This window comes from Myotis myotis, unplaced genomic scaffold, assembly GCF_014108235.1.
Source record: "Myotis myotis isolate mMyoMyo1 unplaced genomic scaffold, mMyoMyo1.p scaffold_m19_p_3, whole genome shotgun sequence".
Lineage (NCBI taxonomy): Eukaryota > Metazoa > Chordata > Mammalia > Chiroptera > Vespertilionidae > Myotis > Myotis myotis.
In genome coordinates, this window is record NW_023416335.1 from 171542401 (window position 1) to 171557818 (window position 15418).

The 15418-nt window shown below is 40.5% G+C and overlaps 1 protein-coding gene across 1 annotated transcript; it reads right to left on the reverse strand.

Annotated features, from left to right (window-relative positions):
* Positions 1-13607: 13607 nt before the first annotated feature.
* Positions 13608-15005, reverse strand: LOC118650692 (LIM/homeobox protein Lhx8-like). The gene is made up of 2 exons (XM_036299014.1): positions 14981-15005; positions 13608-14422 (listed from the first exon to the last, which is right to left on the reverse strand). The coding sequence occupies exons 1-2, from the start codon at positions 15003-15005 to the stop codon at positions 13608-13610; spliced, it is 840 nt and encodes a 279-aa protein (XP_036154907.1).
* Between the last annotated feature and the right edge of the window lie 413 nt (positions 15006-15418).

Consider the following 15418-nt stretch of genomic DNA (forward strand, 5'->3'; position numbering starts at 1 on the left):
TTGTCCTTCTACCCAATATGAGTATTTGACTTATGGGGAGGGTAGAGCAGATTTTTGTGGATGACCTGCTGGTCTCCCATACTGCTGGCATTATTGGAATAAACACTCATATATTGTTCTATCCTGTCGATGCTTAATTGGCTCAAGTAGTGACAGGCAGCATGGGCCCATTGGTTGTCCTGTTACAACTCCTCAAAAGATCCCTTCCCCATTCCCTCCTTTTCATCCTTTCCTTTTTCAGGCACTAAATCTCATCACTAAGAGGTGTTTACTGGGAACGTTTTATTTAAATATATTATTATTTTCTGTCTTACCATCAGTCAGTAGACAGTGTAATAAGGTCTAATTTCATGTACTTACAGGAAACATAAGTCTTCTGTTTGTTACAGAATCCCATTGTTTTAATTCTGTTTTGAATTTCTTAATTACATTGATTTTATCATATCTTTACCCCTGAAATTTAGTATGACCTCCCAGAAAGTTCCACTTCGCCCTCTTTTTATAAATGTTATTTGGGGTACAATAAAGTAAGAATGCATTTTCTACACTCTATCAGGCACTTTCTTTTAAAGTGACAGAAGCATTTTAGGGAGGTATGGTTATTTTACTTTTGTACATTGCTTTATAAATATTAGATCTTAGGTATCTCAAATATCTGATGTCTGGGAAAAAAAATAGCTGCCTTTAAGTAACTACCGTGACAGTCTATTATCTGTTCTTTCTGTCTACATGATACATGCTATTTTTGCTTGGACAAAATATTATTGAACTCTTAACAGCCACATCAGCTTTCTCATCTTCCTGGCCTTCCATCATCTCAGAAACATCACAAGGTTGTGAAATTATCTCTTGCAGCAGGATGATTAATGGTCTTTGTTGTTGATTCCGGTCTAAATTGGCAAATTCTCTTTGTTGAAAGTCTCCCAATAGCTTGTACTTAGCTTGATTCAAATAACTATATTCAAGGTTATGAACTACCTCAGGTTTAATGAAGTATTTTATAATGTCCTTATCTGCGATGAAGGCAGTTTAGTTCTCTTCATTACAAAATGTGAAACAAAATATTCTAGTGATCATACCTTCTTTCAACAAGGAAGACACAAAGCTTTGCACTTTCACAGGCATTCCTGAAGATTGTTGCATTGCTATTTTACAGAAGAGTAAAAAAGTAAATTATATATAAAATGTAAAATTTAATTTAAATAACATTTTATTAAGACAATTATTTTAAATGATTTTTCTACCAAGAGTTGGTTTCTACAGCCATATTGCCAAGGCATGGTAATATTGAGGACATAAGAAAATAAATATGAGGGTGCAGGGGAGAAATGGGCAATTGTTGCTCAATGAGTATAATGTTTCAGTTATGCAAGATGAACAAATTTTAGAAATCTGTCTGCTGTGCAACATTGTGACTATAGTTAACAATATGGTGTTGTGCATTTTAAAATATGTTGAGGATGAATCTCATGTTAATTGTTCTTGCCACAAAACACACACACACACACATACAACAACAACAGCAACAAAAGCAAGGACATTTTTGAAGGTGATAATTATGTTTGGTGGTGTTAGCACAGGTGTATGCATAACTCCAAACCCATCAAATTACATAAATTCAAAATGTGTAAATTTTTATATACTAATATTTTAAATAGAAAATAGACATTAAAATGTAAAAGATCTATTTTATGAGAAACCATCAATTATTCAAATACATTAGGAAGTAACACAGAGGAAATAAAATACAACATCAAGTAATGATAAATGAGCTTTTATAATCTACACTAATAAAAGACAAACATGCAAATTGACCATACCTTCGCTACACCGTAAGCCATGCCCACCAGCCAATCAGAGCCACTATACGCAAATTAACCCAACCAAGATGGTGGCCGGCAGCCATGGAGCTGGAGCAAGCAGGGGCTTGGTTGCCCCAATGATGGAGGAAGCCAAGCTTCACGCCTGCCATGGCTGGCTCTGAGCTCCACTCATAGCAATAAAGTTTCAATTATAGAAGGTAAATAAACCCCAGATACCTGCTTTTAGTAGGGCTGTAGCCACAGAGCTAGAGCGAGAAGGAGGCTTGGTTTGCCCCTGGCGATGGAGGAAGCCAAGCTTTCCTCCCACCTGCCCCGGCCAGCTCTGAGCCCCTCTCAAGGCTACAAAGTTTCAATTATAGAAGGTAAATAAATCCCAGAATTAAAAAAAAAAAAAGGAGAGGCTGGGAGCTTCCATTGCTAGGGGGCTTGGCCAGCCTGAAAACAGCCCTCAGCCCCTTACCCAGACTGGCCGGGCACCCCAGTGGGGACCCCCCGACCCTAAAGGGGGTGTGGCCAGCCTGAAAACAGCCATCAGCCCCTCACCCAGGCTTGCCAAACCTCTATGGGGTGAGGGTCCCCAATGGGGGGGGGGGCTTGACCAGCCTGCAAACAGCCATCAGCCCCTCACCCAGGCTGTCCAGATACCCCAGTGGGGACCCCCCACCCTGAAGAGGGCTTGACCAGCATGCAAACACCCATCATCCCCTCACCCAGGCTGGCCAGGCACTCCAATGGGACCCACACCCTGATCAGGAACACCCTTCAGGGCAAACCAGCTGGCTCCCACCCATGCACCAGGCTTCTATCCTATATAATAAAAGGGTAATATGCAAACCGACCCTAACAGCAGAACGACTGGGAATGACTGGTCACTATGACACACACTGACCACCAGGGGGCAGACGCTCAATGCAGGAGCTGCCCCTGGTGGTCAGTGCGCTCCCACAGGGGGAGCTCTGCTCAGCCACAAGCCAGGCTGATGGCTGCTAGCACAGCGGTGGTGGTGGGAGACTCTCCCGCCTCCTCAGCAGCGCTAAGGATGTCCGACTGCAGTTTAGGCCTGCTCCCTGCTGACAAGTGGACATCCCCCGAGGGCTGCCGGGCTGCCAAAGGGATGTCTGACTGCCGGCTTGGGCCCAATCCACCAGGGAACGGGCCCAAGCCAGGAAGTGGACATCCTCTGAGGGGTCCCAGACTGCAAGAGGACATAGGCTGGGCTGAGGGAGCTCCCCCCGCCCCCCCCCCCCCCGAGTGCACAAATTTTTGTGCAGCGGGCCTCTAGTATATGGAGGAAAAGAAATTAAACTTTTATTTAGGGAATACTCTTTTAAGACCAAATCAGAATTAGCACAGGAGAAGATGAGGTCCAAAACTACATATTTTCAAAATAAGAGGTTTGAGTTTACAATCACTGTAATCTTCCTAGAGATCTCTATTCAAGGGACTTTGTTGTTGAAGGGAAGAAAAATAAGGTGATTGAAAGAAGCATGAAATAAAATACCAGAAGAAAATTTCTCCTACTTGCTTTTGTGACAAAGATGGGAATGGTTTGTAAGCTAGTAATGGTTTGTCATTCCAAGAGAACAGACCTGCCCATTCAGGCAAACTGCCCTCCTATAGAAGAAGCCATATATCTGGCTTTAGATTTTGATTGTGCACAAGAAACAATACCTTGTCTACAGTGCAGTCTTCAATGCCAGCATTTCAGAAACTCATCCTTAATTCTCTGACCTGAAATTTAAATTAGTCAGTCATTTTTTGAATGATTAAAATATGTTTAAATATATTAAAATATGTTTTCTACAAAAATAGTTTTTCCATTGGAAAATGACCAAATTAAAAAAATAAATTGTATCTTACCTGCTAAGAAACATCACCATTATGCCCAGAAAAACAGTAAGATCGTATATGCCATGTTGCTTCTAATTTAAATCAGCAACATTCAAAGCTGTCAGTTTATGCCATTTTTTTCTATCTTTAAACATACTGTTCAAAATAACTTTGAACAAAAAAGAATAGTTGTAGGATTTTATAAAAGGTTTGACATTCAATTCCCTGAGAAGGCAAGCCTTTCCCAAAAGCCAAAGTTATTAAATTTGATGGAAGCACATAAAATATTCATTTTTGATGCCAGCATAGTGTGAACTTGTTTATCCAGTCAGTCCATCAGGGAATTAAAATGGATGAGAAGCCTGGTGGGGGCGATGGACTAACATCAGGAAGCCTGTCAGAGTTAATTCCCTGGAAGTCAGTGGAGGGAGCTTGGCAAGAGGATTCCTTCCACCCATGTGTTCTTCAGTGCCCAGTCTCCTCGGCTCTGCAATAGTGCTCTCAGACACGGAAGGGAGTTGACCATCGCATTTTGTGGTCCATTTACTTTGGAAAAATCAGTGATTTATTCAGATCTTGGTATGTGACCTTAAAATATCTGTAGGTCATAATAACACTTGGCCTCTTTTGCGTGTTCTCTGAAACCCAGGATGTAAAACTTAATTCATTTTGGAACCTTCCCCAACATAACCTTATTTAAAAGTTCCGTGATTGCTTCGTTATGATTACATAGCTGGGATAAGCTTAATTTTTTCAGCAAAACTTTGCAAATAAATGCATTGTCAGCAGGTGTCCTGGGGTCTGGAATTGCTTGGGCAATTAGCCATTTCTTTATACAAGTTTTTTTTTTTTTGCCTTTAAATATATTCTAATGATACTATTATTTAGTCCAAATTACTTTGAATTCCAAGAGACTTTAAAGTTCATTATTGATTGTAAATTGCCTTTTATATTTATAGTAGTGTTTGGTAAGATAGCTTCAGTTAGATTCTGCCATTATAAAATCCAACCACCTAATGAAGTGCACATGATTCTTCTCAGGCAAAGAAACGATAGATTTTTGTCCTCGCTGGATAGCTCATTTGGTTAGAGCATCCCAATACGCCAAGGTGCCAGGTTTGATCCCTGATCAGGGCACATACAAGAATCAACCAATAAATGCATAGATAAATGGAACAATAGATCAATGTTTCTCTCTTACTTGCTCCCTATATCTCTTTAAAATTAATCAATAAATACAAATAAATTTTAAAAAAACATAATTTTTGCTCCCTGTCCCTAGTACCTCATTATTACTTTTCATATTATTCTTAAACATATTTGACTAAGTATTGCCATTTTTTTATAATTTAAGGGGTAGGAAACTCATGCTTCAAAATGCAATGCCTGGCATAGATATATTCTTTACTGGCTACTTGTAATCTTAAAAAAATTTTATTTGGTGGTCAGACCTATATAAGTGCAAATATAAAAGGATATATTTAACCAGGTGCTCACTAGTATAGACAATACCATATATACCCCCCCACACACACACACACACACACATCTCCCTACATGCAGCCCAGGTATCAGTTAGTCTCCATCCTTGCCTTTATGTCTATGAGGCGTGGGGACAAGGTTTATTCTGACAGAGAGAAAAGTTTGGCATAGAGATTAGGACATAAGAATTATCAGAGGGATAGTGTGGACATGTTCCTTCCCCTGGTATATGAGAGTGATTTTCAGTTCATGAATAGTTAAGACCAAAACTTAAGCTTAAAGGGAAGTTATGAGACTCTGAGCATAAAGAGCTGCCTTGGGGTATAGATAGAAAAGTGAGGTTTGGGGTGGCATTAGGGCACCCTCGCCCACAATGAGCTTGTATCTCTGCAGAGAGCCCTGCACCATTCGGATGCCTGGATGCTGACAGCTGAGGCAGCCTGCAGCAATCAGCATTTTTGACATAGATTTTGGTGACATTATGATGGATAGATCTGGCACACTAGGCTTTTACAAATGATTTTGAACTGTCAATATTCTGAAGCAGAGGTTGGGCAGCTTTTCCTGTAAGACTAGATGGTAAATATTTTTGTTATTCATGCCACATGCTATTTTTGTCACATCATCTCCTCTCCCTACCACATCATCATCATCATCATCCTCCTCCTCCTTCTCCTCCTCTTCCTTTTTTTATATATATTTTTTATTGATTAAGATATTACATATGTGTCCTTATCCCCACGTTACCCCCTACCCCCACCCCCCACCCCCCACCCCCGCTCATGCCCTTACCGCCCCGTTGTCCGTGTCCATTGGTTAGGCCTATATGCTTGCATATAAGTCCTTTGGTTGATCTTTCCCCCTTACCCCCACCCTCCCCTACCTTCCCTCCAAGGCCCAACAGTCCAATCAATGCCTCTCCGTCTCTGGATCAGTCCTTGTTCATCAGTTTATGTTGTTCATTATATTCCACAAATGAGCGAGATCATGTGGTATTTATCTGCTCTCCAGTTCCATCCATGCTGTGGCAAATGGTAAGAGTTCCTTTTTCTTCTTCCTCTTCTTAAAGAATACCTTTCAGCATTTCATATAATGCTGGTTTGGTGATGATGAACTCTTTTAGCTTTTTCTTATCTGCGAAGCTCTTTATCTGACCTTCTATTCTGAATGATAGCTTTGCTGGATAAAGTAATCTTGGTTGTAGGTTCTTGCTATTCATCACTTTGAATATTTCTTGCCACTCTCTTCTGGCCTGCATGGTTTCTGTTGAGAAATCAGCTGACAGTCGTATGGGTACTCCCTTGTAGGTAACTGACTGTCTTTATCTTACTGCTTTTAAGATTCTCTCTTTGTCTTTTGCTCTTGGCATTTTAATTATGATGTGTCTTGGTGTGGTCCTCTTTGGGTTCCTTTTGTTTGAGGTTCTCTGTGCTTTCTGGACTTGTAAGTCTACTTCTTTCACCAGGTAGGGGAAGTTTTCTGTCATTATTTCTTCAAATAGGTTTTCAATATCTTGCCCTCTCTCTTTTTCTGGTACCCCTATAATTCTGATGTTGGTACGCTTGAAGTTGTCCCAGAGGCTCCTTACACTATCTTCATATTTTTGGAATCATTTTTCTTTTTTTTTTTTTTCAGTTGGGTATTTTTTGTTTCTTTGTATTTCAAATCTTTGACTTGATTCTTGGCATCTTCTTGTCTGCTGTTGGATCTCTGTATATTATTCTTTATTTCAGTCAGTGTATGCTTAATTTCTAGTTGGTCTTTTTTCATATCCTCCAGGGTCTCACTAAAGTTATCGGCGTTTTCCATAAAATTCTTGAAAAACCTTATGAACGTGGTTTTGAACTCTATATCCAGTCATTTGCTTTCCTCCATTTCTGTCATTTGTAACCTGTTTCTTTGTCTCTGCATTTTTTATGCTTCCGTGTTGGTAGAGTGGTTTTATGTGCTAGGTGTCCTGTAGGGCCCAGTGGCTCAGCCTCCCCAGTTACCTGAGGTGGACATTCTTGGTGCACCCCCTTGTGGGCTTTGTGCACAGTCTTGTTGTAGTTATGCCTTGATTGTTGTAGGATCACTGGGAGGAATTGACCTCCAGGCCAATTGGCAGTGAGAATCAGCTGTGTCTGCAGTGGGAGAACTTCTGTGCTGAAGACACCCTTCTGGTACGAGACTTGCTTCAGTGGGGCTTTGGTGCTCACTTAGTCTGCCCCCTGCGTGTGTCCCTTATGGATCTGAGGAGCTGTAATCCGGATGGTCCCCCTCTGACAACTGGGTACACTGGCTCTTGGATCTAAGGAGGTGCCAATTTAGCCTCGGCCTGAGGTTACCCGGCAGGAGCTACAAAGAGAACTGCAGATTCCCCTTCCTTTTTTGGAGTTTGGAGGTGCCCTGATGAAGCCCAGCTGTGAAGCAATGCAAGCTGCTGTGGGGCCTTGGGCCTTCTCTTGGAAGTTCTGGGTCTGTCTGGCCCAGCTGCAGTTTTTTAGGTAATTTTCAGGTTGCAAAGGGCTGGGGAATTCATATGCAAAAGCCTCTGCTGCAGCCTGGGTGGGGCAGGGTCTCAGGGAATCAAAGGGCGGAGCAAGTAGCTATGGTGGATCCTCAGCCCTGCCCTAAGGGGCCGCGTGTCTCAGTGTCCCGGTAATTGCTGCAAGCACCTCTGAGGGAAAGCCGCCCTCAAGTTCAGAGTTCTGCCTGCTGGCAGACAGTCCAGTTTCTCCCCACATGAGTCCTGGGTCCCCAGAGACTTCCTGGAACCAGAGTTCAGAGCAGTCGGGAGCTTTTGACTCCCTCCCAATTAAAAAAAGACAGCTGCATCCTCAGGTGCCAGCCCCTTTCCTCGCACGCGAGCCTCCATACCTCTGCACTTTACTTCCGCAGCTCCTCTGGCTCTCAGTGTGCTTTTCTTTCCTTCTAGTTGTAGAATTTCCACTCAGCCAGCCTTCCTGTAGTTCTGGATGATGTCCATTTTGTCTTTTCATTGTATTTTTGAAGTTGTTGGGGGAGGCAGCAATTTCCCGGTATTTACCTATGCCGCCATCTTAGTTTCTCCATAATGCCTCCTCTTCCTTTTTAAGTAAACCCTTTTAAAAATGTAAACAGAGTTTTAGATTGCAGAGTGTAAAAATACAGTCTATGATTAGATTTGGCCAACAGTCTATAGTTTTCCACTTTCTGTCCTAAAGGGTAAGCAGAGAGTAGAACAATGATCTGGAATGAGGACACTGTCTTTGTCAAAATACTCTTACTCTTATTACAAACAACTCCCAAATCCCATGACTTAACAAATAATAAATTCATCTGGCTCTCATCAAGGTCCAATGTGAAGGTTGGCTGGGGTGGATCCAGGGGGCAGGGGATTACACTGCCCCACCAGTTCTTCAGGCACTGTTTCATCAAGTGGCTATTACCTAGGCCCTCCAGTCTTCCAATGAATTCTTTGCATCTGGCTAACAGAGAAAGGAAGAGCAAGAGAAGGGGGATCTTGAAGGAGATTTTCAAGGCTAGGTTTGTAAGTGTTGCACATTGTTGAACCCAGTCTCATTGTCACACCTGCAAACAGGGCTAGAGAATGTATGGTAGCAGGGTCAGTGGGAAGCAGAGGCAAACATGGGTATTGGCAGCTACTAACAATCTGAGAAGCAGCGACAAGTAGACTGACAGCAGCAGTATGCAAGCCTCTGAAGGTCTGGGAGGTGGGAATTAGGAGGGGAGGGAGGAAAGGGTACAGAAAGATCTGATGTGAAGGTAAATCACTACTTACTTAACAGCCATCTTAGGATCTGGCTCTGTTTACATGCCATGTGCAAGGATATGAGTATCACTGTGGAATTTGAAATGACAGAGAGGTAGATAGATGATCAATTGATAGTCACATTAGATGTACACAGGAGTCAAAAGTGAGAAAGCATCATTTTCCAACTTGACAGTTTCCATCAGCAATCTTTTCAATACAGAATGAGAGCTGAGGTTAGGCCGAGATAAACAAGCGCTAATATTATTTATATCAGTCAGGGAATTAATGAAAGTTTAATTATTTTTACTCACCCTCTCCAGTGGCTAGGATATTTGTTTACAAACTTTGTGCTATTTACACATGAATATTTTAATTTCATCTCATCTTCTCAGTCAAGAGGAAATGACTTTTGTTTGACATTGTTTAATTTGTGGGAAAGCATCCTATCTAATAATAGACAAAGATTGAAATTGACCATACCTTCGCTACGCCTCCCATTGGCTAATCAGCAAGATATGCAAATTAACTTCCAACAAAGATGGCAGTTAATTTGCATACGTAGGCGTGAAGTGGCAGAGTGAAGACTGAAGGCAGCTCCGGCCGGAGCAGCGAGGGCTTTGAAGGTGGCTCCAGCCGGAGTGGCACCGGTTTTCCTCCAGCACCCAGGACCCAGGCCTATTGCACGAATCTTTTCCTGCAACAGGCCTCTAGTCTTATATAATAAAACCTTGATATGAAAATAGACCAAACAGCAGAAAAATTGGCAGATCAACCAGTTGCTATGATGCTCCCTGACCACCAGGGGGGCAGACAATGCAAGAGCTGCCCCTGACCTGCATTGAATGTCTGCCCCCTGAGAGGGAGGTGACTGGCAGCAGCGATCAGGGGTGGGGCCAGCCGGCAGGTGGCACCAGATCACCAGCCAATGTGGATCCCAGCAGGGCCCCCCAATTGCCCCGCCTGCCAGTCACCCCACAGATGGCCCTGATCGCCAGCCAGGCTTAGGGGCCCTACCCTATATGTTGTGAACAGTCTATTAGATTTAAAAATTAAAGCCTGGCAAGGCTTCTCTAACACTGAAAAAACAGTATGATGCAGAGATGACATGCATGGACTCTGGCTTACACATTTTGTGGTCAACCCTGATTCTGATACTTATAACTGTGTAACAAAGCCAATTACTTAACTTCTCTCTGATTCAGTTTTTCCACCCATAAGATGGGGAAAATGGTACTACTGCTTCAGAAGCATCATGGTATGTACTACTTTTTATAATCAGGGCAAAAAATGTAGCTGCCCATACAACAGCAAGATGCCTTTCATCTGTATGAAAAGTATGGTCACTGGTGCATGCAGCATCCTGATTGCAAAAGGGATGTCTAATTGCCAGTTTAGTCCCGACATCCCCAAAGGGGTCCGGGATTGCGAGAGGGTGCAGACTGGGCTGAGGGACCCCCCCCCCCCCCCCGACCACCACCACCACCCATGCACAAATTTTGTGCACCAGGCCTCTAGTACTTAAACAACTTTCATTAATATCACTGTGGGAAGTTCAGCAACTATAGCAGAAATTTACACATATAAGAGCAGAAAGGTTTATGTAATTTTTTGCTACTAGGACCAGCCCATAAATCAGTATAATTATCTAGAATACTACTAGTCCCAGGTTCTTTTGAAAAATATATACATTTTCATTGCATTATTTAGTATGTTTATCAGGCAACATTTTCACTGTATTATCTATCTATAATAATAAAAGTGTAATATGCTAATTAGACTGGACATCCTTCCGGATGACCTTCCAGATGAAGCCGCGGCAAGGCAGAGGCCCCCAGCCGCTGTGGCAGGCGTGGGCCAAGGCAGGCGTGGTGGCAGCAGCCACAGAGGCTGAGCCACTTGCATGAATTTCATGTATTAGGCCTCTAGTTGTATTATAATTATCCAGAATGCTACTAATCTCAGATTCTTTAGAAGAATATTTTTTTTTCACCTCATTATCTATTATGTTTATCAGGCAACATTTTCACTGCATTATCTATTATGTTTATTCTATACAATAGAACTTACTGCTTTTGACTTCCAAGTGCCCCAGATATCCTTCTAAGCTAACAAACAAGTTCTCAGTAACTTCAAAAGATACTGTAAGGTTAGTCCTTATTTTCTATAAGCCATTGTAACCATTTCAATTGCAGATCTAAAAGAATCACCATTGTTTTATTTGTGCCGGGGTCAATAATGTAAAGTTTCAAAGAATTGATTCCTAGATCAAGTGCCTATTGAATTAAATTATCAGCAGGTTTGTGTAGCTGTCTATGTGGCACTTGACAAATTTAATCTAAATTTATATGAAATGCAAAAGAAAATTAATAAAATACAAAACAATCTTGAAGAATGTAGGTCGAGGACTAACAATTCCAGATATCATTTATCATAAGGTTGCACCACAAGCTCCAATGAAATGGAATAGAGGATCCAGAGGCAGACATATCATGTAACAATTAATCTAATAAATGATGGACATGTCACTGACAACCATAGGGAAATGATTTTTTTTTCAATAATTGGTGGTGGATCAAGTGAATATTCAAATGAAAAAAACAAATATTAACTCCATTTTACATAATACACAATAATTAATCCATAGACTTAGTTGTGAAACATAAATAAAATGTTTTTAGAAGAAAAAGATAGGTAAATACTTTTAAGAGCTGAAGCACAAAGATTTCTAAACAGAACATAAACCAAAAATGAAAAGGTGAATAAATAGGTCCTCATTGAATTAGGAAATTCTCTCATTAAAAGATACTATAAGAGCCTTAGCCGGTTTTGCACAGTGGATAGAGTGTCGGCCTACAGATTGAAGAGTCCCAGGTTCAGTTCCAGTCAGGGCACAAGCCTGGGTTGTGGGGCTCGATCCCCGGTGGGGAGTGTGCAGGAGGCAGCTGATCAATGATTCTCTCTCATCATTGATGTTTCTCTCTCTCTCCCTTTCCCTTTCTCTCTGAAATCAAAACAAATATATATATATATTTTTTTAAAAGATACTATAAGAGAGTGAGCAGTGAAGTAACATATTGGGAGAAGATATTTGTATTACATAGAGCTATAAACTCTGTGGGGAGCTGAAGCTGAAGTCCACAAGTAGAATTTCTTCTACCTCAAGGAAACTTTAGTTTTGAAAAGCTCTGAAGGACTTTCAAAGAATGGATAAGGCCCAATCCCCCCACCCCCCAGCTTATGGAGGGTTATCTCTTTTATTAAAGTCAACTGATTATAAATGTTAATCACTCCTACAAAATACATTTACAGCAACACCTAAACTGGTATTTGATTCAAAATTGAATATGATAGTTTAGCCAAGTTGACACATGAAACTAACCGTCACAGAAGAATCTACCACATGGAAAACTGTTGACAATATCTACAAAAGCTGATCATAGCCATTTCTATAACACAGCAGTTCTATTAGGTGGGATATAATTAACAGAAATAAATACTCATATTCACCAAGAAGCATACACAAAATTTTCCAAAACTTAATTAGTCAAAACCTAGTAACCATAACCTAGAAAAATCTCAAGTGCCCATCAATAGCATCAAGCTAATTAACTTGTGATATATTCATTTAATGGTATGTTATATAGAACTTAAAAAGAACAAACCACTACTATATGCACCATATAGTATGAATGAATCTTTTAGATACAATATACATACAAAGGTCAAAAACAGGCAAAACTAAAGATAAATGTCATAAAACTGGAGACTTTCTTTAAGGGGGCTCTATTGAATGTGTGGGAGCATAAAAGCTATTGGGGTGCTGATAATATTCTCTACCTTGATATAGTTGGTGCCCCAGATGTATACATATTTACATTAAGCTATAAACTTATAATTTGTGTACTTCATTGTACCTACACTTAACCTGATTAAAAGAAAATAATAGTTCTTGGTTTTGCATTTACTTTTATAGCTTTATAGAGAGAGTAGTTATATTTAAATCTCTAATTTATTTCACTAAATCTTGATTTTAATTTTGTCATTGTTTGTTGAGAGTACTTTCAAGTAGTTTTCTTTTTTTTTTTTCACAATAATGGAAAATGTTTAATAAACTTAGAATGGTGGGCTTATTAAACCATAGTGTTATTTACAGCCGTAATTCATCAACCACAAACACAAGAACGTGTCTGCGTGGCATGCTACAACAGAAGCTTTATTCAGTTCATTCTGAAAATGGTGGCAAAGTAAATTTCAGTTGCAAATTCACAGATACAAGACTCAAAGTATAAAGTTGTATGTACCAAAAAAAAAATACAGGTAATATTTATAACAATAACTTACAGATACAAACTAATGATAAACTACAATTTCACAAAGGATTGTAAACATTTTGCACACTTGTCAGTCCTTTCTTTTAGGCAAAGTGCTCTTTTGATGACAAATAAATTAACAGATACACACTAGAGTGAACTATTTCCAGACAATACAAAAAAAGTTTTGACTTGTTTTCTTCTTGTAAACATAAGTTTTACAAAAAAAAAAAAAAGAAAAAGAAAAAGAAAAAAATCAATAAAAGTGTCTTGCAGGCCAACTGTAGATACATACCTGGGTAGCAAAGTGATGTTGGAAATGCTTTAGGTGTTAAATAAAAATTAACATTAATCTTTTCAATGGTAATTTATACATAATAAATGACAAGTTTATATCCTTAATCATTTCTATCCCTGAAAAAGAAATTAGGTATGACTTATTGGCAGTTGTGTCATTGAATGGGGTAACCAGGGCTGGAGTCCAAGAGTTGTTGGTGAATGAGCATCCATATAACTATGCAGCGCAGTTAACATCGTCCCGTCTTGGGGCACGTAGGCAGAATACGCCATTTCTTCTAACATGGGCGGAGACAGCCTGGAGGGTGGGACAGATGTGACTGGGGCAGAGGAGAAGTGGTTGGGACTGACATGTTTCTTGTGGCGTGCTCTACAATTCTGAAACCACACCTGTATCACCCGTCTGCTCAAGCCTGTCCTTTCTGCCAGTTTCTGGAGGGTCTGGGCATCTGGGTTGTTGTCCTGAGCAAACTGTGCCTGCATCACCTGGAGCTGATCTGCCGTAAAGCTGGTCCGAGCCCTTTTTGCTGGTTTTGGATGATTAACATCTTGCTCTGTGAGGAGGGCACCTTCCACACTAATCCCGTTGCCATTTTCCACTTCTCTTTTTAAATTATCCAGCATGCAGTCATAATGCACTCTGCACAGGACTTTCTCTTCCACCAAAGCAAACTCCTCTCCCGTGGAAAGTTGCCTTTTGCAAGAAAAACAGGCAAAGCACGCCAAGTGATAGACATTGCCCTTGGCCCGCCGGACCCAGTCAGTAGAATGGATGTGCCTCCCACAGCGAGAGCAGCGAGTTCCATACCTTCTGAAATAATCAAGTTTGCAGAAAATGTCCTTGTCTTTAATATAACAACTGGTATGCCTTCCTAAGGAGGTTCTGCAGACACTGCAGGAGAGACACCGAACATGCCAGCGAAAGTCATTCACCAAAGTAGACACTGCAAAGTGGAATCAGCCGACTTGTTCCGACCTAGAACTCTCAGAAGCAGGCCGGTGTGGGGATGTTACCCGGGCGAGGGACCTAGGGAACCCGGGGCTCATGATACACAGTCAGGCAGACCCTGTTTCAGAAAGGGTGGAAGGGTTTCTCCATTTCTGTTCCTCTACCAGGTTGGCGGCTGACTCCGGTACACACACCCGAGGTATGGAGGTGTCTGCACTTCTAGACCCAGACGGTCACACGGGAGCTCATTTTCAAGTAGTTTTCTTGGTAAGAATATGTTCTTAGCAATATATTTTCTGAGATCTTGCATACTTAAAAATATATTTTCTTGAATTCACACAAAAATGAAAACATATATAGTTATGTCATAATCTATTCAGAAGTACTTGCTAGCAAGGCCATCTCTGGCCAGTACCAACATTCATCATGTTGATCTATTTCTATGCCAGTTTAGATGTTAAATACATTATTTTGTTTGTTTTGCTTTTTAGATTCCACATCTAAGTGAAATCATACTTCATTTGTCTTTCTCTTTCTGTATTATTTCACTTACCATGACACTCTCTAGGTTTATCCATGCTGTTGCAAGTGGCAAGTTTTCATTTTTTTTAGAGCTGAGTATATTCCATTGTATATATGTACCTCTTCTTCTTTATCTAATCATCTGTCGATAGATCACATCATTGTTTACAATAGCCAAAATATGAAAGCAACCTGAATACATTTTGAATAGCTTCTTAAGGTTGCTTTTTTATGTTTTACTTTTGAAATGTAAATTTTGATAGGTCTGCTTTTTTTGTTTGTTTTTTCCATTACAGTTGCCTGGAATTTGGTGAGCACATATAGACCAACAAATGTAGACTCTTCTTTAGCTCAGAAAAATGTTCTATGAAGTAATTGCTAATTATGTCATTTCCTTTGGAATGCATGAATATCTTAGGTTGGATTTCTATTTTTCTCTTCTTCCTAGATGTAATTTTTCCTTAATTTT

Coding starts and splice junctions, on each gene's coding strand:
- LOC118650692 (XM_036299014.1), bottom strand. CDS start 15,005: ATGGATAAACCTAGAGAGTGTCATG. Junction 14,423..14,980: donor TAAACCTAGAGAGTGTCATG/GTAAGTGAAATA, acceptor TCCACTTTGCAG/TGTCTACTTTGGTGAATGAC.